Genomic DNA, 26,391 nt, shown 5'->3' with positions numbered 1-26,391 from the left:
TGCACTTTCGCTGATTTTTAAATTGTATTAGTTACTTTTGATGTCCTCCCAGCAATTTTAGTTTTTAGCAAGGACCCCTTTGGCCAGGTCCTTTTTCTGACTTCTTAATTTTAAAAACTGACAGGCCAGCACATCAATATTATTATTTCTCTTATTTAATTGCTCTGGAAGTCCTGATATTAAAGCAGAGGTGGAAGTCCGCATATATTTTTTAACTGTAACTTTTCCTTTAACTTACAGATTTCTTGACACAGTCTGCTATAGCTAGTCATACAACACATAAAGGTCAGCTGACTGCAGCTACAGCTCATCTGTTGTTTTTATTAAATTTCATAATTTTTTGTTCTTGTAATACATTTTTAATTGGATAATTACCTGAAGGTCAGAATCCCATCTTCTGGTCATTCTGCCCCTTTACTTAATTTATATTATGGCCACACAGAGTTGCAATAATGTACTAACAATTTTTTTAATGACACTCTCCAAATCTAGACCAATTATTGAGAATAGTTTCTAAAGGAGTTGTCTTCAGGTTTTCCCTTCATTCAGGCTTGCTTTTCAAGGTTCTGATTATGAGACCATGTGGTTACATCCTTCATATCTTACTGCAGGCAATGCTGGGAAAGTTCCTGGGAGCAGAGAATAAGTTTTGTTGTTGAGATTAGAGCAATAGCAAGTTATTTTAACAAGGGCTTTTTATGGTCAGAATAACTTAAAGCTGCTTGAGTGACGTGATCTTAATAAACAGTTTTTTCTTCTATTGGCTTTTGAAGACGATACTAACCATTTTTTAGCTAAAGAATTAATTGAATATTTTCTACTTATCCAGCTATCAAACCTCCCCTTTTCATGAGACATTTTCTTATTCTTAAGAAACGGTATTTTGTGAGCATTTACTATAGAAGAGAAAGTGGGTGAAGGTCTTTCTTCTTGTAACTGCTTCCTGCTGAGCACAGGTGAAGAGGTTCTTATATTAATCTGGAAGATGCTCTGGACATAAACTCACAGATACAATACAGGCAACAACAAGACAAACAAATGACAAGCAGAATACCAACCATGTTAATAAAGGCTGTTTTCTATTTCATAGTAAATTCATTAACCACTCAGAAAATGCATCCAGTTTACTAAAATTTTAACATGACTATTATCATCTTGCATATGATTTAATATTAAAGAGACATTGTTATATTCATTTGGTATATATGTGTAACACTTAATGCTAACGAATGCTCAAGTTCTTTTTTTTCATTTTTTTTTTTTTTCCTTTTCCTGAGCTGCGTTGGGTGTTAAGTTCACAATACCGTATATGCTGTTCCCCCATAGGAGCAGGCTTTAGTGTTAATTATGTTTTTAGGTTTCAACCACATCACTCTGGCAATTATAGCTCTGGGAGGTATCTTCTTTGTACAGTTGTTGTAGCGCAGCATCGTTGGTTCTCTGGGAAATAGGACAGTGGGCTTTAGGGTTCCATTGGACTGTTTCACAGCACCCTCTGGCACCATGCAGCAGAGCCAGTCTGGAGGCAGTGTCTACTGAAAAGCTAAAGTGATAGAGTCTTTTCTGGCAGGCAGAGGCAAAGGTGTTTGTAGTAAAAGGTGTTTTCAGTAACAGCGTGTTTTCATCTACTTTTGGAGCACGTCTGCGTGATGTGGTTGACACCTTTATAGTTCTAGAGACCACAGAAATGGGTCTCACCAATAACTCCAATGGGGAGAGAGCATGCAGGCACAGTACTAGGAGCCTGGTTTAAACATGCAAGCACTTTAATTAAAACAGAGGTTTAATTTTTCTTTACATTTTTACTAGGGTTATGTTAGATAATGGGTAGAACATAATTTATACATTTGCTTTGCTTCTTTTTAAAAGTTTTTCTTTGTTGTTGTTGAAGATGAAGCTTTACTTGTAGCTAACTGCAAGCACTTTTAGAAAAGCATTAGAGTAAAACAATGTAACTTACAAGGAAATTTGGCAGTTTTGTGACAGATAACACTTTAAAAACAACTAAAATCATAACTAGCAGCACTATATTGTTGTTCGATATTATGCAGATCAGTAACTAAAAGGTTAGAAGTTTTTAATTTTTATAACATTGTCTAAACATTTCTTCTGCAACTTACAACAAATTACATGAATTTAATCATTTGAGCACTTCATTTTTTTCCAAGATGAAAGAGCAAATTCTTTGTAACTGTTGGAAATAAAAAGATATTCGTTAGGGTTTGACTTTGAGAAAGCAAAATGTTAAAAGCTGTTAGGTTTGAAACAGTATTTTTGTTTTTTTAGCTAAAGTTAAGGAAATGACTTAACTCTTTTAAAAGTGGGAAACAATATTTTTAAACCATCAAGGACATGATAAAAGTTAACATGAAGTGCAAGAAGTTATTTTGACAAAACAGTTTTTTTGCCTTTTGCATTGATTATTTAGGAAAACATTTTTATAACCTCTTACTAAGAAATAACACCTCAATAATCTCAGGAAACTTTTATTTTTTAATAAAAGTTCAGTTTTTTAACTTTTATATTAAAAGTTACGAAAATGATTTTGGAAATTGTTTTCAAGCAAACGTTTTACAACATACAATTACCATTAGATTTAAACTTGTTAGAATAATGCTAAATAATTAAAACACTTTAGTTAATACCTTGTCACCTGGCGGCCTGTCTTGCTGCAGGTACTGGCAGCAGAGCGAGTGGTGATGGCTGAGTGTCTCGAGGCCCTGAGGCTATCACCGTGTCAGAGCCGCCGCCGCCGCCGCTGCTACTAGCCGAGGGCACTGCCGCCGCCGCCGTCCGCCTCCAGGGCAGCTATTTCCCGGTTTCCGGGCTTTTGGGGAGCCGCCACAGTGTGTTTAGGTCTCCTCGGGCGGGGCTCTCGCCTGTCTACACCGGGGGAGGAGCGAGTGCTTTGGCGGCGGGAAAGGGTGCGGGGAGCGGCGGTGGACACGGGGTTGGGGGGGGGTGTTGAGGTTATTTTTTTCCTATTTTGATTGTGCGGGAAACACAAAAGGGAGAAGGGAACATGAGCTTTCATTATGCTTTCCTGTTCTGCCACTTTTCATAAGGGAAACAGACCCTTTGATGGGGGATTTATTATAGGCGCTGGACCATGGGATAGAGTGAAAGGAGGTGAAAAGGGTTGAGGAGTTTGGGTTAGAGTCCGGGAGAGGGGGTCAGAAGGTGGGTGCTAAGGTAGGAGAGGACTTATTAGGGGCAGGGGTAGGTTTGGGAGGAGAAGAGGGAAGGGAAGTGGAAGAGGTTGGAGAGGAATCGGGAGGGGGAGTATCTGAGGTCAGAGAGGGCTTGTTAGGGATGGGGGTAGGTTTGGGAAGGGAAGGGGTTGAGACTGAGGGGAGAGGAGAGGAAGGTGTTGGAGAAGAATGGGGAGGGGGAGTATAGTCAGGAAGGGGATGGTCCGCAGGGTCAAAGGAACAGAAGCTGTTTAAAGGCTGTTCAGGGTTAGGGGGTTTTGCAATTTTCGTAGAGCGGGTGGGGGCAGACTTGGAAGGTTTTTCATGAAGGAGGAGGATTTGGTGGGAGGCAACAGAGTGGCAGAAAGATGGCCGGGACCGAAGAGTCCGGAAATCTTGAGAATAGGGAGCTGTAGACTATTTGCCAGAGCACCGAATAAAATTATCAAGTTCAGCAAGAATTTGCCAATTGAAAGTGCCATTTTTTGGCTAACGTTTTTGTTGTTCTAGAGGATATTGTGGCCAAATTGTATTACAGAAATGAAAAAGTTTTTTGGTTTTACCTCCCCTTTTAATTGAAGTTTATTGAGATTGCGGAGTAAACATCCCAGGGGAGTAGATTTAGGAGGAAATGCAGTTTTGGAGTCACTTTAAAGTGACTGGATATTACCCATGATTATTTAAGAAATTCAAGAGGCTTGTTGCTTGTTAGGGAACTTTGCTTGTGGGAGGCTTACGGAGATCACCCGTGAGAGGCTCAAAATCTTCCCGTTCCATTGGAGGCCTACAGAGGCCACCCAAAACATTGCTCAAGTGAGACTAACAACCCAGATCTGTACGATCCGTCACAACAACAAAGCAGGCATCCCTGGTTTGTCACTGGGGATAAGGAAATTGCGTGCAGTCTTTCGCTCAACGGGTCGGCCGAGTTACTTTGACTGCTGCAATGGGGAAAAACGCTCCCAAAGCGTCGAAGAGTTTTGACTGAGTGCTCAGATTTTGTAGGCTTATGAAGTTGGGTGCTGCATTACAGCGGGCTTAGGCGCCACACTGGGGCAGGCCGAGGTGTCCCTGGGACACCAAACAAAACTCTCAAGGGGAGGATCTGGGCAGAAAGATGTCACTTACTTAGGGCCGAGTTAGTTGTAGATATTTGAGAGCTGTGAGGGTGAGCTGGCATGGCATCAGGGTGGTTTGAGTTGATGGATTCAAGCTGCTGAATGCAGGGAAACTTGAACAACTGTGTAGTTTGGGGAACAGAGTGGACTGGAAGGCTGCTCCGTTGCCCCGAGGGGCCAGGAAAATCAAACCTCAGTTGGTCCTCTGAATGAGGTTGACCAAGAGGCTGTCCCATTCCCCCTAAGGGGCAGAGACTCAAGCCTCAGTCAAACATCCATCCCAGGTTTTGGCACCAGATGTCAGGTCGGAGTCGTTCAAGAATCCATACAATGCAGCAAGACAGTTTTAAGTAGAAAGTTTAAGGTTTATTAGAGGAAGAAAGCAGATGGGAGCCAGCAAAAAGAAAAAAAGAAAAAAAGAAAGTGGCTCTGGCTCTTTCTGAGAGCTGCATTTTTAAAGAGAAAAACCATGTTGGGAGGGAAGGGTGACTGCTGAGTGGTGTTCTGTGCCTCGATTGAAGGCTTGTCAACTTCTGAGCTGATGGGTTGCTAGGGTTCTGATGCACTACTCTACTTTGAAGTGCAGCTACATTGTCTATTTGAAGGGAGCAGGCCGTATTTTATGGCCCATCTGTTTTCTATGAGATAAGCTGCGGGGCCCCTGGGTCAGAAACTCTTTCTATATGTTAGACTCTTTCTGGGATCTGACACTTTGCTACTTACAATTAACACTAAAATGCAGAAAACATGTTCTGATGGGGGCCATATTTTATACCAGGAAACCCACCCATTGACAAATCATCGAAGATTGTGCCTCCTGAGTAGAAAACATTTAAAGAACAGTGAAGACAAGTGAGATTGATGTGATTAATACTGCTGATCACCCCTCAAATCAGAACATGAAGACTTGAGACTCCAAGTCCCTGAAGGCCAAAAACTAAAATATGCAAGCAGAGCAGGCAGGGAGGAGGACTGGAGACAAGGCTGGAAATGGCAAATCCAGGTGGATGAAGTTGGGAAACTTAATCTTTGCTGACTATGTTCAGAGTTGTTGATCTGAGGATGTGATGTGGCAAAGGGGCAAGGAATGGATAGATTTGCTTTTATTGGTAGAATTTGGTAACAAATAAGTGTCTCCAAGCATGCGGGTCTGTGTCAGCTCTCAATTCCCTTACAGACTCAGTAAACTAATCAAGACCCACCTTGAGTGGGCAGGGTCACATCTCCATGGAAATAATCTAATAAAAATTTCCCTCCCTACAAAATTGGATTAAAAGAATATGGTGGGAAAACCTAAGATGACAGCTAGGAGAGACAGGGCAGAAAAACACCTCTGATAGAAGCCAGAAAATGACCCAGAACACCGGTTCCAGTGATACACCAGCTGGACAAGGTCTGCTAAATCCACTAGGACCATGCACTTGGTGAAACCAGGACTCTGCATTCTGAAATGAGTGAGTGAGCCTGCTGAATGTCCAGCAGCCATGCTGTGGTGTGGGGAAACTGTGGGTTGGAGTTTGGAGGCGGAATAGTTCTTTTTAAAAAACAAAAACCAAAAGTGGCTGCAGATATGGCAGCAAGAACCACACAGTGAAGTGTGACAGGAAAGGGCTGTGTGAATACCTCCATATCTGGTGTGGAAGAGGGCCTTTCGTGCACTCACTGCTAGTTGCCTCAGAGCAAAGAGGGCTCCTGCCTGGTGCTGGTGCCACAGCCCAGAGCCGTGCCAAGGGACCCAGTGTGACAGGAAGTGTTTCTGGCAACACCGCACACATGCCACAATATCTGGCATGGACAATAGCCTTTCATGCACCCACAGCTAATTGTCCTGGAGCTGGGAAGGTGGAGCTGTGTGAAAAGGGGGAAATTAACACATCCCATTCAGCCATCTTTACAGCAGGCTGGGAACACCCCTGCACAGCCCAGCGGCCCAGGGCTTCCCTTGAGGGACAGCATGCACTTGTGACGTAGCACAGCTTTCCCTCAGCAGAGGCCCTGGAAGGGCATGGCTGGGAAGAGGAACCCACCCGGAAATCCCAGGGACCCTACACCAATACCAAGGACTTATGGGTCGGCAGCAGAGACAATCTGTGGTGAGACTGAAATGAAGGTTTAGACTCTTACAACAGCCTTAAATCTCCAGGAACACCTGGGAGGTTTAATTATTAAAGCTGCCCTGCCTTCCTAACTGCTTAGACACTTGCCCCACATTCAGGGTGGACAGCACCAACAACACACCCAAACTTGATGCACCAATTGGACCCCACAAGAACCAGACCCCCACACACCCCAAAGACAAAGTTGGGGAGAATTGACTTGAGGAGTTAGTTAGTTAAAGTTAGTGCTGGTTAGTTAGAAAAGTGTATGCCACCAAGCTGTAGATCTGACAAATTAGAGATTGGTGTCTGAATACTCCTTCATGTCTTAAAAGAACCCTATCAAGTAAAGCAAATGCCAAGAGCCCAAAAACAACAGAAAACTTTAAAGCATATGAAAAAACCAGATGATACGGATAACCCGAACCCAAACACCCAAATCAAAAGATCAGAGGAGACACCGTACTTGGAGCAATTAATCAAAGAACTGAAGACAAACAACAAGAGCATAGCACAGGATATAATGGACATGAAGAAGAGCATGGCACAGGACATAAAGGACATGAAGAACACCCTAGAAGAGCATAAAGAAGAAATTGCAAGAGTAAATTAAAAAAAATAGATGATCTTATAGAAATAAAAGAAACTGTTGACCAAATTTAAAAGATTATGGATACTCATAGTACAAGACTAGAGGAAGCTGAACAACAACTCAGCGACCTTGAGAACCACAGAATGGAAAATGAAAGAACAAAAGAAAGAATGGGGAAAAAAATGAAAAAAATCAAAATGGGTCTCAGGGATATGATAGGTAAAATAAAACATCCAAATGTAAGACTCATTGGTGTCCCAGAAGGAGAAGAGAAAGGTAAAGGTCTAGAAAGAGTATTCAAAGAAATTGTTGGGGAAAACTTCCCAAAACTTCTACACAATATAAATACACAAAGCATAAATGCCCAGTGAACTCCAAATAGAATAAATCCAAATAAACCCACTCCAAGCCATATTCTGATCAGAATGTCAAATACTGAAGAGAAGGAGCAAGTTCTGAGAGCAGCAAGAGAAAAGCAATTCACCACATACAAAGGAAACAACATAAGACTAAGTAGTGACTATTCAGCAGCCACCATGGAGGTGAGAAGGCAGTGGCATGACATATTTAAAATTCTGAGTGAAAAAAATTTCCAACCAAGAATACTTTATCCAGCAAAACTCTCCTTCAAATTTGAGGGATAGCTTAAATTTTCACAGACAAACAAATGCTGAGAGATTTTGCTAATGAAAGACCTGCCCTACTTCAGATAATAAAGGGAGCCCTACCGACAGAGAAACAAAGGAAGGAGGGAGAGATATAGGGAAACTTAATACACATATATAGGACATTACATCCCAAATCACCAGGATACGCATTCTTCTCTAGTCATCATGGAACTTTCTCCAGAATAGACCATAGTCTGGGACATAAAACAAGCCTCAATAAATTTTAAAAAATTGAAATTATTCAAAGCACATTCTCTGATCACAATGTAATACAAATAGAAGTCAATAACCATCAGAGACTTAGAAAATTCACAAACACCTGGAGGTTAAAAATGAGGGGGAGATGAAAACATTCCTGGATAATCAAAAGCTGAGGGACTTCATCACCAGTAGATCAGTCCTATAAGAAACGCTAAAGGGAATTGTGCAGGCTGAAAGAAAGGGACACTAAATAATTGACTGAAACCACGTGAAGAGTTGAAGATTTCCAGTAAATATCACATGGTAAATATAAATACCAATACCACTGTATTTTTGATTTGTAACTCCACTATTTACTTCCTACAGGATCTAAAATACATAAAGTGTCATGATAAATCAGTGGTTTCAGACTCAATGTAAAATATGTAATTTTTGACGAGAACTATAAATGGAGGAGTATAGGAGCATAGTTTATGTGTCCTATTGAAGTTAAGTTGGTATCAAAGAAAACAAGATTGTATAGACTTAAGATGTTAAATTTAAGCCCCATGGTAAACACAAAGAAAGTATCAGAGAATATGATCATAGAGATGAAAAGTAAAGTACAAGAAGTGGGGGAAGGGACAATGGGGAGTTAATAAGAAATGAGTGTAGGGTTTCTGTTTGGGGTGAAGGGAAATTTCTAGTAATGGATAGTGGGAAGGTGATGGCATTGCAACATTGTGAATGTGATTAATCCCACTAAACGGAATTCTTGGGAGGGGATGAAATGGGAAGATTTATGCTGTATTTATGTTTCTACAATTGAAAAAAATGTCTAAATAGATAATGACAATTAAATGTCATAGATGATCCTGGATGAGATCTAAGAATAGAGGAGAAAAGGCTCAAAACAACACAACTGGGACATAAGAAAAAAATGAAATATAGAATGTAAGCTTTATATCAATGTTAAATTTCTTGAGCTTCTTAACTACACTTTAAGTGGTCACATAAATGAATATTCTTGTTCATAGGAAATGTATATGTAAATTATATTATTTGTTCAAAGATGTGTGCAACTTGCTGTCATATGTTCAGAAGACAGAGTAATAGATAATGGATGATAGACAGGGAGGGAGGGAAAGAAAGAAATGGTAAAGTGACAAAATATTAAAGTTGGTAGATCAGGGTATCGGTGGAGGGGTTTTGGGGTATGCTGGAGTTCTGTGTATGGGATTTGTATTATTTTTGCAACTGTTACTGTAAGTTTGAATTTATTTCAAAATAAAAATTAAAAAAAGGAATATGGCTCTTCTAGGGGTACATAACAGCTTCAAACCAGCACAAACACCAATTTAATTAAGTATATTAGATTAAAATGTTATCAATTTTCTGTGTAATTAGCACTGTTTTTGCCAAACTCAAGAAGGCTCAGGAGATTGTCAGCAGAGAAAATAGAACTTTCCCTTCTTGCCTCTCTAGCTCATTACACTGTTAACTCAAAACCATTCTAATGTCACTGTAGACTGAATATACAAAGAACCTGATGAAAGCTAATCACCACCAGACAGTAAACCATACAAGAAAGAAAAATTCAAGAGCTGATGGCAAAAGAAGATTTCCAAGCACAGAAATAAACTCTGAAAGATGATTTCATATCCAAATATTTAGATAATAAGTCAGGATTCCCTTGTATAACACAATTGCCGCATTAGCCCGAGCAACCTTAAGAGCAAGCTTGGCCTTCAAATAGCATAGTGGGCCTGGCCTTAGAGCAATACATAACACACCAGGTCTCTGCAGGAGCAGAGGCTAGAAGACTTGAGGAGAAGCAGCATTGGTGACAGAGAATATATAAATCCTGGGAGTCCAAGCACACACACCACTTATTTAAGAAAAAGACACTAAGAGGAAATCAAATGTAAATGCAATCTCATAGAAAAACTAAATTGTATGAGGAATAGAACTAAAATAAACCCTTAAATAGCTGGAGTAGTATCAATTTCTATTAGAAACCTGAAATCAAATAAATAGATGACACAGAGTCCATGTTCAAAGACTGTATGTAGGCAATAAATTGAAAGAATATAACTCATTTGACAGCTGGTAGAAAAGGCAGCTGTAAGAAATGTGTCATCCAAGTTAATGATATACATATATGAGGTTCTTGGTTATAAATTCACTGAGGTTTTAAAAAATAGTGAATATGACACATCAGGTGTTATTTTAGGTGTTTCTTGTATATTAGCTCATATAGCCCTCCCCACAACCCCATGAAGAGGGTTCCATCATTCTCCCTGTTTTACAGATGCAGAAAATGAGGCCCAGAGCCATTAAGCAACTTGTGCAAGGTTGCACAGCTAGTAAGTGGCAGAGCCAGGATTCAAACCCAGGCAGCTGGTTCCCCAGTCCATGTGCATATCCACCTCACCAAACTGCTTTTCTAGATGCTAAATACCTCTAAATGAAAAAGTGCAATCAAGGAAATCTAAGACAGAGACAATTGGCTGGTCCCTGTCATGATTATTTATAACCTAAGTTCAGGTATACACTCATCATCACAGATTATATTTAGTTTTTTAAAAGAAGAAGAATATAAAGGAATATAAAAAGAATAAGGATGCATAAACCTGCTAGAGAGGGACTCCTGACACTAAGTTACACTTCTCTGATGAGTTAAACTTTAAAATAAATAGTTACTTGGATGACATTCAACATCTATAAAAGCATTCTAAATCTATGGGTGGAGTCCCAGGAGAAGAGCAAGAAAAACTGGGTCAATAAGTGGAGCCAGAGGGATGTGTGGAGTGGGTGGGAGCACACGGGGGTATCTTGGCTCAAGAATGAGTAAGCAGTTTCCAGGCCATAGAGATCTGGGTCTAAAGTGCAAGGAAGACAATTGTGCCAAAAGGTCTCCTGCCTTGGGGACACGAAAATGTTCTTCCCCTAATAAGCAATCTGTGGAAATACTTAAAAGATATTGTCATAACATGCATTCTGCAAATTTAACAGCTCTACTGTCATTTGGTTTTGTTCCCACATACTGACTACCTTTTCTCAGTCTCCTCCTCGTCTTTCTGACCTTATGGAGTGCCCCAGGGTTTGGTCCTCAGATACTTTCTCTTTTGTATCTGCCTCACTCGCTCCCTGGGTCTCTACCCTGATGGCACATTATAGTCACCCAGATTTTTAAAAGCATCTCAAGGCTCAGGCACCACCCTAGAAGAACTGAATCAGAATATCTGAGGATAAGGCCCAATACAGGTATTTTTTATGCTCCCAGGTGATTGTAAATTGCAGCCAGATTGAAGGTCCCTGTCCGAGGTGATCTTCTCCAGCTCAACACCGACGCCTCTTTAATTCAGTGCTGCTCCACATAAAATCCCCGGGTCAGCAGGCTCAGCATCACCAAAGGATTTGTTGGAAATGCAGATTCTCAGGGCCCACTCCAGACCCAGTGAGTCAGAATCTCTGGAGACATGGCCCTGGAATTACATTTTCACAAGCTCTCCAGGTGATGTATATTAATGTTAAAGTTTCAGATACACTGCTCTAATTTATGTCTCCAGCACTGATTTCTTGTCTGTACTCCTGGCTCATAACTCCAAATTCCTGTTTGATGTCTCCACCTGTATGTCTAGTGAGCATCTCAAACTTTACAAGTGCAAAACAAACTCTTGACTACCCTCACCCCCAAATCTGCTCCTACCCTGTTCTCCTCTTCTTAATAAAGAGCGTCTTTGTCTTTCCACTTCCTTTCTTTAAAATATATATATATCCATTGAAAAGGCCTGACACAATGACCAATCCCTAACTCCAGAATATGTCTTAAATGACATTTCCCACTAATATAAACCAGGGCTTTCTGTATAATGATTGACTGTAGGTCTGGGCAGGAAGTGTACCAGATGAAGTTTGTGCTGGTTTGGATGTATTATGTCCCCCAAAACGCCATTATCTTTGATGCAGTCTTGTGTGGGCAGGACACGTATCAGTGTTGATTGGGTTGGAGACTTGATTGGATGTTTCCGTGGAGATGTGATCACTCAACTGTGGGTGAGATCTTTCATTGGATAGTTTCCATGGAGGTGTGGCCCTGCCTATTCAGCATGAGCCTTGATTAGTTTACTAGGGCACTCTATAAGCTCAGACAGAAGGAGAGAGCTTGCTACAGCCAAGAGGGATACTTTGAAGAATGCATAGGAGCTGAGAGAGGAGCTGCAGCTGAGAGACAGTTTGAAGACAGCCGTCGAAAGCAGACTCTTGCTCCAGAGAAGCTAAGAGAGAACAAATGCCCCAAGAGCTACTAAGAGTGACATTTTGGGGGAGCTGAAGCCTAGAGAGGAATGTTCTGGGAGAAAGCCATTTTGAAACCAGAGGTTGGAGCAGATGCCAGCCACATGCCTTCCCAGCTAACAGAGGTTTTCCAGACACCATTGGCCATCCTCCAGTGAAGGTACCCGATTGTTTATGCATTACCTTGGAAACTTTATGGCCTTAAGACTGTAACTGTGTAACCAAATAAACTCCCTTTATAAAAGTCAATCCATTTCTGGTGTTTTGCATCCCGGCAACATTAGCAAACTGGAACAAAGTTCGAATACCTTGTCACACCAGATGACAAGGAAACTATCAAAAGGCTTGTGTCAAAAGAACTCGAGTCACTTGAACAAGTTTCCACTGGCCAAAGAGGAAGCATTTGAGCTTCAAGAGAGATAAAAAGTGCAAGGGATTAAAACCCATCAAATATGTTTAAATTCATGAGTTTATAATATACCAAAAAAAAAAAAAAAACCACACCTAATTTGTCACCTTTGGATGATAGTAGGAAACAAATTCATTATCTTGAAAATTGGTAAGTAAAGCAAAGAGCCAAACACTGATCCTTTCTTTCCAGTGTACCACTGGTAACATAACAGTAAATGAAGGGAAGTGTCTCTTTATAGAAATAATCCAGCACATAAATGAAGAAGGAATGATAGAATTAGAATATTACCACTTTGCAATCTCCACTGAATTAAGGGCCTAGGCAATGAGCAACAATGGCTGTTATCATAAAAAAGAGAATCAATTATGTGCTACATGGTGAAAGATTACATCACCACCCATAGAGTTTTCAAAGGGATAAAATCTGAGTTGGATCCAGCTCTACATGCAGATGCCAATTTGCAGGAAATGCAGAGGATAAAGGGGCATGTTAAATTGTACCATGTGGGCAATCAACAAAATCCAGACCGTGAGAAACTCTACAGGTCAAATGTCTCAGGTTTCTCAACAGATTAATCATAAAAAAAAGGGGGGATAGAGAATAAACTTGTAAAGTATAAGACATAAAAGTCATTTTAAAAAGCTGGACACAACTAAGCTATAGAGTAAAGGGATGCATAGTTAGAGGAATAAGCTATAAAGAAACACAGAAAGGGGTTACCATAAAAGTCGGGTACGATTGCCTTTGAGGGGAAGTGGAGATTTGATTGGCCTAAGTCACATTGAGACTTCTGGGATGACCAACAAAGTTCTGTTTTTTAACCTGAGTGGTTATTACAGGAGTTTTACCTTAAATAATTCATTGAACTATACATTTTTGTGATTGTTTGTACCTTTGTTTTATTTTACAATAACAAAGGTTTTAAAATAGAAAACCGGAAACATTGACTGTCCATGCATTTGTCTTCTGAAGACTGTGAAGAGTTGGAAGAGAGAAAGATTTGGAAAAATTACTCATAGAATTAGGGAGGACCACAGAAAAGTTAATGGAGTTGGGCTGGAAGAAGTTAAGCATTAGGGAATTTCTGGATGGTTTCACTGGAAGTGGGGACTAAGCCAGTATATAAATAGGAGGAAGAAGGGTAAAAGAGTGGGAGATAAATGATCTCCAAAAACAAAACTGGAATCAGTTCAGGACTCCTCAACGGGTCACAGAAAAGAGTCACTCCCAGAGCTCTGACCTCTGAGTGTCCTTTACATAGCCTTGGTCCCAGGCCACTCCATACAGTTTTAGACTCCAGGGGGAGAAGCTTCAATGAGGACCTCGGGATGGCTGTGGTGGGAGAAGAGCTCCTGAGACCTGCAGGGACAGGGATAAATGTCTCGTACCCCAGCCTCCCATTTCAGGGATTCAGGAGACAGTACCACCCAGCCAGAGCCACCCTTATGTCTCTTTATCCCCTTAGCATCTCATCATGACCAGAGAACCAAAAGGAAGATCTGCTACCCAAAGACAAAGAAGACACTTACCTCATCACCAGATTACTGCATCTTCCCATATCCTGGAGAGACAGAAAGAGAAGAAAAAGAATGCCCCAGTTAGGACCAAATGAGTGCGATTATCCTAAGGGGGTGGAGAGCGGCCTGTGACATCAGAGCTCTCTATCTCTGCAAATCCCCTGGAATGTTCCTGGCTTCAGGAAAGAGTATCCCAATGGTCCCAGAGATGTGCAGTCAGCCTTCCCAGCCTCAGATCTTTGGCGTCAGAGAAAGTGGGAAGTGGGGAAAGCCACGTGGCTTTCCTCAGAGTTTTGTTACCTTTCCGAGCCCTGAGGTGGATGATGATCCCCACAAGAAGGAAGATTAGCCCAAACAGGAAGGCTCCAACTCCACCTAGCATCTTTCTCCAAGAATAATCAGGCTGAGCTCCTACAGGAAACAGATTTTAAAGTTAGTAAAATTCAATATTTGATGCACCTCCCTGAAATCCCAAAGCCTGTCTAGAGAAGGAATAAATTTAGAAATTGCTCTTTGAGGCCAATATTTGCCCCCATGAGGTGGCCTCCCATCTGTAACCGATTCTTATAACCTATGAGAATGACCCCTAAATGCTAAAACCAAATCATTAGAGGCTACTAGTTCCCAGGGTTGGAAGTAAGTGATGAGGTAATTGGACCTCTGTATTTTCTTGGAGGTTACAAGGAAAGATATTTGCCATGTTTTCTCCCAGCAAACCCAAGAACTCTGGATTTCTGTGACTCCCCCAGATCAGGGGAAAGAAAAATTTGTATTGTAGACAAGAGCCTGTGCAGAGATGGCACAGGCTCCATATTGAGTCAGTCTGATCCAGAGTAGGACCCAGAGGGTACAATAGGCTGATTCTCACTCCACTCCACAGAAATGGGGCTCCACAGACTGGGGTGATCCACAAGGCAGGTGTAGACATCTTCAAGTTCAGGAGTCATTTCCAGCTTCACCACAGTCTGAAAGGTCCAGTCTCCATTCCTGATGAGTCCTGTGGATATGACTCCAGTTGTCTCCTCCTGCCCATTCCGGTACCACCTGATCGTGATGTTCCCTGGATAGAAATTGGTCACAGAGCAGAGCAGCAAGTTGTGGTGTTGCAGGGATGGGGTTCTCTCTGGATACACAGTCACCTCTGGTTGCACTGGGAATGGAGGGAAAGATGAGACATTGTGAGGGAAAATCACTAAGCCTGGTCAAGAGTTTCTTTAGGAACTAATCCCTTCCCTAGATCACCCCAGTGGAAATTGGAAGAATAGGAAAATCTCAGCCTGCAGGACTCAGAAACTCAGCCAATGCCCCCTGGAAGGACTTAGGCCCTATCAAGCACTCTCACAATTACTTCTTCTATCTGAGTACACTAGCCCTGAATTCAGTCCCTGAGAACTTGGGGGTCTGGGACAAAGGCCATAGTGGCGTGAACTGTGAGGATAATGAGTGGGTCACAGTTGGGGACAGAACATATACACAGACCACCCTGCACATGGTCCACTTATCCTGAAGCACGAAATTGCTTATCATAAAGAAGGTCCATGGCTAGGTTCACATGGGGGATTTTCTGAACCCCACCAGACCCCATCCTCCACCTCACCTTTTGTCTCCACGGTGAAGGATGCACCAAGCTTGTAGTTGTGTCTGCAGAGCGTATCCACAGAAGCTCTACTCCTCTCCAGAATATCTGTCCGACTGTTCCATAGCTCAACGTCCGGCTGCCCCAGCTTCGTCAATGCCACAAACATCCCCAAATCACTGTCGAAATGTGCATACTCCTCCAAGTTAAAGATGAACCTGACCACAAACCGCACCGTTTCTGTCCCATTAGTGAAGTAACAGTCAGCTTTTGCCTGAATCACAAAATCTTCTGGAAAACCAAAAAAAGGAACATGAGCCAACTGCCCCTTTAAGAAACTCATACCTGGAAAATTATGCCAGGCCGCGAGAATTTGACAGGAGGCCTTTTGAGCACAGTAAATAGGCCAAGGGAGCCTCTTCTCCCCTTGGTCCCACTCTAGTTCCCCTCAGCAAAAGGACATCCACATTGGGAAGAAGCTGAGACCCACCATACCAGGCCAGCCAAAAAACAAAAAAAAAAGACAAGAAATCCAAAGATGCAAGCCAAAGAGAGAGACCCAAGAGATATAAACTTTCATTCCTGTGTTTATTCAACAAATATTTATTGACTCTGTTCTATGCCAGCCACTGTGCTAGGTTTCTCCTAGCCAATCTTGCAGAATCCCATGGTTTCTATCCCCTTTATTATAAGAAAGACCCATCCTCATGGTGTGTGAACATATCTCAATAAAATTGCATAAAAAAAAAAGATCCATCCCCACATAGTAAAATTCAAAATCACCCTTGCCTTTGATAGGTTCATTCCACACTTTCTTTCTAGAGAAAACTGAAGGAGTGATGAACTTAGGGCAAAGAAACAGATTAAGTGCATAGTAGGTGTGAAATAAATTCTTTTACTACCTTCCACTCACTAGCTATGTGTTTTCTCCAAAAATCTTACTTCTGGGTCTTTTCCTTTGCAGTCTTATTCAGACACCTCACCAGCTCTGTTGGCTCCAACCATTACTTCTGTTGATGTTGGAAAATAATCAATATTAATCCATGGTTTGGAAGTGCCTTTTATTGTTTTAATTATTATCATAATCATAATAAATCACCACCACCACCATCACTGACACTATACCTACAATTCTTATATTTGCAACAACATGGTATGGGGAATATAGGGTTAGTTTAAGCCTTCGTTTACAGCTTTTACATTAGATGCTGCCACTGAAAAAGGAATTAACAAAAATTCAATTCCATTTTCCATTATAAGTTTCTACATTTAAAGTACCTTATTAATATTGATAATTATTAGTTTGAGCTACATATTCACTTTCATACAATGTGCCTCATTTCTAATATGTTCATGTTTTCCAAAATTATTTCACTTTCCCAAGCTATTTAACCAGTCCTCAGAAGTAAGCAAAAGCACAATTCTTTCTAGAGAATACAGATTTCTAGAGGATCTGGAAAGTCTTAAGAAAGAAACCCAGATAAGTCCCAGTTGACTTGAGTTTTAGCTCTCTGTTAAGCGGTTTTACTTAGGAACAGACACTTACCCTCCCTTATACTGCTTCCCCTTTGATAAAGATGGATTCATGTTCACATCTGATAACATAGAGCTCAAAAGCATAGTGTTAAGTGAGCAGAGAAACAGAATGTGATTCAATGCGCAGTAATATTTATTAAAATTCAAAAAATGCACACAGAATGACAATACTACATATTTTTAAAGGCCACTCTTAGAAGACATACCAGACACATTAGAATGGATATATACAGAGGGGAATGAATAAAAATGGAGATAAGGAAAGAGGAGAGTCCTAGTACTGACCAATGAATAAAATGTGCTGTGAAATCATGGGTAACACTAAATTAATTCTATGCAGTTGAGAGTAACAATAACAATAAAAGGAACTCCAAATGCGGTTAATAATGCAGGCTGGTCAGTAAAGACCTCCTGAAGAGATGACGTGTAAGTTGAGAGAGGAAGGATAACTGTCACTGATCTTGAGCTGTGCATGTATGTTCATTTCTGAATCCAGGGGCCTCCCCCAGGAGCTGCTGACTGAGCTGTAAGGATGGCGGCACCCTTCCTGGGCCAGCCACACTCCTCTCTCCCTCGGCAGCTAATGTCAGGTAAGGCTCCAACCTCCGATTCCTCGACATTCATATTCTTCTCTATTTGCTCTAAAAGTGTGAATCAGAAAGAAAACTTTCAAGTGTTCAGTCATCATTTAAGATCTGTGCTGATTCTTTTCTTCAACTGTGCCCTTTAATGGACATTAGAAGCTCAGAGTGGTTTCTGTTCTCTAAGAAGGATGTTCTCTCCCCATAGGTTTGTTCCTCTTTTGGGTTTAATGAGACTTTGACATTCAAAGAGCATTCTTTTCTTAGCACATTACATCCTGTTTTTTGCTGCTAAACATGTATTTTCATGCTCTAACATTGCTTCATGTTTGTGTAGACTCAGCTAGAAAAATAACATTAATAAATAATGTGTCCAGTAACCCGATGACAGGGATAATGTATTCAAATTCTCTTACTTCTCAAAGCTGTCTAGCACAATTCTGACCATATAATAGTGGCTTAATGAATGCCAGAAGGAGCAAACTTTATTTTCAATTCTTTTGTCCCCAGTTGCATAAGTATACAGACACAGTAAGAGTCATCAGAGCAGACCTCTGGCTGGAGAATGGCAGCTCTTCTCAGACTGCCTCCAGATTTTACAGTTCTCCAGTTCTCGTCATTAGAGACTAAAACAAAGAGAACCCTGAACAGACAAAAGGTTTACCTTCTTCTCCCCCCAACCACCGTCCATCCCTGCTCCCTGAATCTGTGGCTCTGGCACAGGTAGTTCCTTTTCCAAACCGTCCATGGTGTGTGGGGAGGAGGGAAGGGGTGTTTTCCTGTCAAAGGGAAGAACACTGCTCTTTGGAGCCAGAAGCCACTTCCAGTCTGGTCTGTGGCCTGGACCTAGAGAGAAAGCTGTCGCTCCCCCACGCCAATTCTCGCACACACACACAAAAAGTGCTCTGCCCTTACCTGGAGGGTCTCTGCCTCGAGTCACAGAGGAATTCGGCCGGATGGGATTCACGAGCAGAGCCACCACCCAGGGAACCCACCCAGACCCCATTCTAGAGAAAAAGAGAGAGAGAGAGAGACAGTGAGATCAGGTCAACCTCTTCAGAATAGGGCTTGCCCCCACACAGCTCAGTCAAAAAAACAATCATTAAGAATATAGATACCTCTGTGGCCTGCTTGGGATTGGAAACTCCTCGGCTTGACAACCAATCAAGACAGAAGAGTTTTGCATCATTAGGTGCTAGGTAGAACACTTTCATAAAGTTAAGTTATACCACTCAAGAACTGTTTACCTGCAGAATCACTGACAGTAGTTTAGTCGTGTGAAATGGGCTGGGGGAAGAATTTTTTTTTAAGTGTACACCACACAGTACAGGGTCTTATGTATCCCTCTATCCTCAGCACTGTCCCTGGCTGGTTCTGACCAATACGGCCTCATTTCCTATGCGGTAGTTGACATTACCAATGGAGAGAGTGTAAATAAAGAAAAAAGCTGGGCAGCATTCTGAACGATGTGACTTCAGAGGAGTTAGTGAAGGAGAAAGAGCAATTTCAGAGAGGAAATTGAAGAAATAGATAATACCCGACAGAGTACAATTTCCTGGAAACCAAGAGAGAGATTTAAAAAGAGAGAGAGAGAGAGAGAGAGAGAGAGAGAGAGAGAGAGAGAGTTGAGGGCTTTCAAAAGAATAAAATGCTGCAAAAATGTCCTAGAGGATAAAATGTAAGAAAATGTAATTAGTGGAGCACTGATGACCTTCAGTGGCACAACAGAATATTAAAGGTGAAAGCCATATTTCAAAAGTTTACAAAGTGAACTGGAAATGAGGAGATTAAGGCTGCAGATGTAGAGAGTCTTTCAAGAATTTTGGAAGTTAAGGAGATGGATGAGACTCTCACTTGAGAGAAAAGCAATGCTGAGGGAAAGATACATTAAAGATAAGAAAGATCTTAAATTTCTGGGTCAAGTGGAAGGCATCTGTAAACAGGAGAAATTAAAGATAAAAAAGAGAGGGAAAAAAGACAAATTTCCCCCAAAATGCTAAATGGAATGGAATCCAAAGAATGAGAAAGTGTCAGGCTTGGCAATGAAATGGAATATGTCTTCAAAGACAAGAAGGAAGACAGGGAGATTTGGGGTAGAAAAGGGGTGAATGAAGGAGTTCAAATTGGATGGATTCAATAGACTCTCTTGAGAACAAGACTAGGTCTTCTGCTGAAAAGGAATTGAAAGATATATATTTGGTAACTTTGTAGAGTAAGACTCCTTTTTCACCAAAGTGGTCTGTAAGTAGATTTTAAATTCATTATCATGTATTTAGCATAGAGCTGTGCTCAGTACAATAGGCCATGTGATGATGAAACAGACATGTTCTTTTTTCTCAAAAAATATGTAACCTAGGTGAAGTGACAAACAATCCATTGTAATATCAAGAAGAATGAAATTAACTTTGTAATGTTTGGACACACAAGAAGAAAAGTAAATTCTAACTTAGTCTAGAAAGAGTTCATGATGAAGCTGATGTTTGAGCTGGACCTTGAAAGAAGAGAGTACAATGTAGGCACACTGAAATTGGAAGAACGAATTTTGACAAAGCGTGACTAGGAGGCACCACAATCCATGCAGACTTTTTAAGTGTAGCAACCTCTGTAGACTACATGTACTGTGCCAGTTTGAATATATTGTGTCCCCCAAATGTCATTATCTTTGATGTAATCTTGTCTGGGCAAATTTTATCAGTGTTGATTAGATTGTAATTTTTTGAGTGTTTCTTTGGAATGCACCCCACCCAGCTGTGGGTGATGACTCTGATTGGATAATTTCCATGGAGGTGTTGCTCCGCCCATTCAGGGTGGGTCTAATTGACCAGTGGAGCCATATAAATGAGCTGACCGGCAGAGGGATCTCAATGCAGCTGTGAGTGGTGTTTGAAGTGGAGCTACAGCCAAAAGGGACAGTTTGAAGAAAGCACAGGAGCTGGAGATGAGAGACAGTCTGAAGATGGCCATTGAAAGCAGACTCTTGCTCTGGAGAAGCTGAGAGACGACAAATATCCCAAGTGCAACTAAGAGTGACATTTTTGAGGAACTGCATCTCAGAGAGGAACATCCTGGGAGAAAGCCATTTTGAAACCAGAACTTTGGAGCAGACGCCAGCCACATGCCTTCCCAGCTAACAGAGGTTTTCCGGACACCATTGGCCATCCTCCAGTGAAGGTACCCGATCACTGATGTGTTACTTTGGACACTTCATAGCCTTAAGACTGTAACTGTGTAAGCAAATAAACCCCCTTTTATAAAAGCCAATCCGTCTCTGGTGTTTTGCATTCTGGCAGCATTAGCGAACTAGAACATGTACCTTCCTAAAATGGTTAAGAATACCTCATGTCTTAAAGCAGGGTCAGTGGCTTAACAAGCAGTGAATTTTAGAATTTGGAATACCCAGGACATGGGAACAACAGAGAGGAGATTAACAGTCAAACAAAACTTTATCTGTAATCCTTTAAATATCTCTGATTATCCACAATATATAAATACATCCACTAGTGAATGGGTGAAGGATTCAACAGAATTTTTTTTTAATTCTCCACTTCTCTAAAGGAACAATGTTTGATGGGTATGTGAGGTGGGTTATGATGCTGGTTGACCAGCAGACCCAGGAATCCTTGAGTTCTGCCTCATCAAATATGCTGGAAGGCCCTCAGGAAAGCTCTACATATAAGCAATAACAGCATGTTGGAAATCAAAGGCTTACTCTATTATTAGTTGCTCAAATCCTTGATACCCCAATAGAAGTTCTTATGGTAAACTTCTCTGAAGCGCGAGACCCCAAACAGGTTTTCATGTTCCCCCTTAAATCCCACTTCTACCACCAGCCAGCTGTAAATCTTGAAGGATTAAGAACTCCCAAGCACATGAGTAATAGTATGAGGAGAGAGAAGAAGAAAGATGATTGGATCACAAAGGGGCTCTGAAGGTTGGAATATGTATTCAACAAAGACATGTTCTAAATCTTAATCTGCATTCCTGTGGGTGTGAACCCATTTGTAAATAGGTCCTTTTGAAGATGTTGTTTTTAGTTAAGGTGTGGCCCAACCAAATCAAGGTGGGCCTTAATCCATATTACTAGAATCCTTTAGAAGCAGAAGAAATTCAGACACAGTCAGAGAAGGACACACAGGAAGAATTTAGAAGTCTGAAAAACAAGAAGAGCAAACACAAAAAACAGAGATCGCCATGTGACAGAAAACAGAGATTCAAGCCAAGGAACCCCAAGGATTGCAACAAGCCCACCCCAGAATGCTAAAACCTCAGAGATGACACATGGCCTTACCAGTGCCCTGATTTTAGACTTCTAGCCTCAGAAATCATGAACTAATAAATGCTTGTTGTTTATGCTAACTCATTGTGATGACAACCAAAACATTATCCAAGATGGCATGTATGAAGCTAAGTAAAATGGTGGCAATCAGAGAGAACCCAAACCAGTGAGTTTTAATGTTTTCTTCCTACCCCCATCTACCCTAGTCTTTCCCTGGTATTTTATCTCATTTGGAAATGGAGAAATGGGAAGATAACTATTAAAGGAAGAGGTGGTGGCCTGGTTTATTTCTCCTGCATAGAAGCTAAAAAAATACTGGGTCCTGACATTGAGGGATTGAGGATGCCTTCTTGACCAAAAGGGGGAAACTAAAGGTAACAAAATAAAGTTTCAGTGGCTAAGAGATCTCAAATAGAGTTGAGAGGTTATCCTGGAGGTTGCTCTGATGCAAGCTCCAGCTAGAGGCTATCTTGGAGGTTTCTCTTATACAAGCTCCAGCTAGACATCCCAAATGACCACAGTATGCCAAGCCCTAATCAACAGTAGTCCCAAAATACCTAGGTCTCTACCTGAGATTCTATAAAAGTTTCATTCACTAAGTTTATTTTTCAAAAACTTAAATCCTCCAGAGTGTTCCTGTGCCAAGTAAGTCCAAAACCCAGAGGACAACAGCCTCTTGAAGTACGTCAACCAAATGCAGCCCACTTTCCCATAATGTTGACCCCCCTTTTCAATATGAACAACCTAGGATAGTCACTGCCTAGATATCCCTGAGACTGAGGAAGTAATTAAACGAGAGGAAGGAGTAGGAACAGACAAGATGGAATTTAACAAAGGATTATGAATACTGAATCTTTATATAAATATAATTTTTTAGATACTAGATGTGCTGGTTAGAAACTGTTATGTACCCCCAGGAAAATCTATGTTCTTTAGTGCAATCTTGTGGGGGCGGACTTATTATGGGTGAGATCTTTGATTAGGTTGTTTCCATTTGAGAGCGGGACCTTTTGATTCATTTATTTCCATGGAGGTGCAACGCTACCCATTCTGGGTAGTTCTTCATTAGTTTTACTGGAGTCCTTAACAGAGCTAAGAGCCAACACAGATGCCAGACAGAAAGATTTTTGGAGATGCTAAGCTAAGACATGAAGCACAGAGTTTGCCCCAGAGAAGCTAAGAGAGGACCCCCAGATGCTGAGAGAGAAATGCCCTGGGAGAACAAGCAAGTATGCTCAGGAGCTGAGAGAAGTTAAGAGAGACAGAAGTCCAGAGACATTTTGGAGAAAGCCATTTTGGAACCAGAACCCAGGAGCGAAGGACCAGTAGATGCCAGCCACGTGCTTTCCCAGCTGACAGAGGTGTCCCGGACTCCATTGACCTTTCTTCAGTGAAGGTCTCCTCATGTTGGTGCCTTAGTTTGGACACTTTTATGGCCTTAGAAATGTAAATTTGTGACCTAATAAATCCCCTTTATAAAAGCCAATCCATTTCTGGTATTTTGCATTCTGGCAGCTTTAGCAAACCAGAACACTAAGGTATTAGAATAGCCAGAAGGAAATAACTGAAATGGTAGAAATGTAACCCATAACATTCTTTGAAATTTGCTCTGTAGTTACTCATTAAATTGTACTTTGAAACTTATCACATTTCTGTATATATGTATATTTCACAATAAGGAAATAACTGAAACTTTGGAACTATAACCCATAAAATTCTTTGAAATTTGCTAACTACTTGCTAAATTGTACTTTGAAAGCTATCACTGTTCTGTATATATGTTATATTTCACAATAAAAAACGTAAAAGAAAAACTACTACAGCATCCTGCATGAAGCAATGGTCTTAAGAACCTTTTGGTAATGGAAGAAAAAAAGATTCCTTTCAAAAACAGAGATGGTAAAGGAAGAGGAGTAATGTATCTGTTGGGTCTGAGGAGGGTACATTTTACAAGACCTATACTCAGTGAATCATGGAGGACTTTAAAGGTGGTTATGATAAACCCAGTACCCAACAAGAAGAAACGTAGTTTGGATCCTTAGGCAGGAGATTTGGCTCAGGAGATCTGGTGTCATAGTCAAAAATATATAGATAGATAGATATAGATATAGATACATATATATAGATAGATAGATATAGATATACGGTGGGGTCTTTTATCTTTCCCTTCCTGTCTGACTTTAGGCAAGAGCCCTATTTAATATACAAATGGGTTTTTTCTGTGATTTTTCACTCAAGCCCTTATTTTGCTTCCCTTTTCTTCTTCCCCTCTCCATTGTCTGGGGAGTTGAGAGAAGTTGGGTATGTGCAGTTGTTTGTTGAGTGTGGTATAAAATCATTATTCCCCCTATTGCTTGACTCAAATATCCTTTCAACTGTTACACTGGTGACTTTAAATTGAAATAATTTGTCTGTTATATATTTTCCAAATTGCTCATTTAAATTCTTTTTTTCTTTTTCTACACTCTCCTATCCAAAAACATAATCCAAACTGCTTTGGAGGAGTTATAAAAGTACTCTGAATTACTAGACAGAAACTCAAACACAGTTTTAGAAAGCACTATATGTTGAGCTGGAGTTTAAATGAAGAGGATGTACTAGGCTAAGAATTTGTCAGCTCAAAACACTTGCTTAATTCTGCCAGTGGTGCTTGCTGTTGAGGGAGAGGGAGGGGGAGGGGAAGGGAGAGGGGAAGGGTGGAGGGGGACAGGAAGAGGGGGAGGGAGGAGGGAGGGGGAAGGAGGGGGGCCACATGCCCATGAGATGGAAGGGATACGAAGAGCAACAGAAACAGTTGGAATTTGGGGTGTCCAAGGCGAGCTCAAGATCCCACCCAGTGAGAATCTGTTTGGGAACTGCAGAACCAAAGGCTGTGGGCTCTAGTCAGCACTCACTTCTTTGATGTGACTCTAGATATGTGGACCCACCCCCAGTATTGATTCATGCACACTGTGATTCCATTCTCTTCTGAGAGTCTTGCCTGTCACCTCATCCTGGAAAGTGAATGCTGGTGGTGGTGTTTTGTTCTGCTAGTTTGTTCAGTTGAATTCATCATTCTTAGGACATACTCACTGAAGTTATAAATATTATGAACTTCAAAAAGGTTTACTGGAAAATACCCAACTTGATCCTGATGCATGATTATTTTAAAGTGTGCTACATTTGTTTGCAAGATTTTGTTTAAGATTCTTACAAAAATTTTAATAAAACTTATCTATAGGTTTTTGTGTATGCAATGTCATAGGTTAACATCAATGTTATACTTACTTCATTAAAAGAAGGCTTTTTTATGCTATTAAGCCATTCCATTAGGATTGGAATTATCTTTTCCTTTTCTTTAAATGTTTTATTACATTCCCCTGTGAAAATATCTGGGCCTAGAGCTTTTCTGAGGGTAATTCTTTTACAAATTCCTCAATTTCTTCCATGGAAATCAGTTTATATGGATATTTTACCTCTACAGGAGTTAGTTTTGCTAAGTAACATTTTTCAAGAGAGTTATTCATTTAAACCAAGTCTTCAAGTTTACTTTTGTAAAATTGAACTACATGGATTCTTATGATTTCCCCTTTGTTACTGTATTAATTTTGCCCTTGTAATTTCTTACTTTGTTTATTTACAATTTCTCTACATTTTTGTAACTAGATTTATTTCATTGAAATATTTAAAAATTTTGAAATATATTCATTCAACTCTATTTCAGTTTGCTAACTATTTAATTTCTGCCTTCATCTCTATTGTCTGCTAATACTTTCATTTGGTTGATTTTTCTGTTCTTTTCACTTAACTCACTTGGTTTCATTCTTTCCTTTTATTGATGTAAGTAATTAAGGCTAAGAATTATTTGAGCATTGCTTTAGCTATATTCCAAAGATTTTAAAATGTAATTTTAAATTATCACTTTCCTAGAAAATTTTTATTTCAATTTTTTAATTTCATGCACATGGAGTTTCTATTCATGAACATGAATAACCTAACTATCCGTCAGTAGGAGGGCATGGACTAAATGAAATATGGTACTTCCATAAAATAGAATGTATAAAGCCATATATTTTTAAGGTTAAAATGTAAAGTTCAGAACAGTAGATTAAGGGAGTTTCTGTTCATGAACATGGGGAGCAAGAATATATAGACATCCTTACCTGACACCATTGGCAAAAATTAACTCAAAATAGATCAACACCCTAAATATAAGAGCTAAAATCCTACAAATCTTAGAAGAAAACATACGGGAGAACTCTCAGAACCTTGTATTTGTCTATAGGATTCTTAGATATGACACCAAAAGCATGAGCAACAAAGGAAAAAATAGATAAATTAGACTTCATCAAAATTAAAAGCTTTTTGCA

At 40.5% G+C, this 26,391-nt stretch overlaps 1 protein-coding gene across 1 annotated transcript; it reads right to left on the bottom strand.

Moving 5' to 3' along the window:
- Nucleotides 1–13,214: 13,214 nt before the first annotated feature.
- On the bottom strand, nucleotides 13,215–18,772 carry LOC119539230 (HLA class II histocompatibility antigen, DO beta chain). Its single transcript, XM_037842573.1, has 6 exons — nucleotides 18,682–18,772; nucleotides 15,671–15,940; nucleotides 14,942–15,223; nucleotides 14,374–14,484; nucleotides 14,086–14,117; nucleotides 13,215–13,915 (listed from the first exon to the last, which is right to left on the bottom strand). The coding sequence occupies exons 1-5, from the start codon at nucleotides 18,770–18,772 to the stop codon at nucleotides 14,098–14,100; spliced, it is 774 nt and encodes a 257-aa protein (XP_037698501.1). The 3' UTR covers nucleotides 13,215–13,915; nucleotides 14,086–14,097.
- Between the last annotated feature and the right edge of the window lie 7,619 nt (nucleotides 18,773–26,391).

Source organism: Choloepus didactylus, chromosome 7 (genome assembly GCF_015220235.1).
Source record: "Choloepus didactylus isolate mChoDid1 chromosome 7, mChoDid1.pri, whole genome shotgun sequence".
Lineage (NCBI taxonomy): Eukaryota > Metazoa > Chordata > Mammalia > Pilosa > Megalonychidae > Choloepus > Choloepus didactylus.
This window is presented reverse-complemented; position numbering and strand designations above follow the sequence as displayed.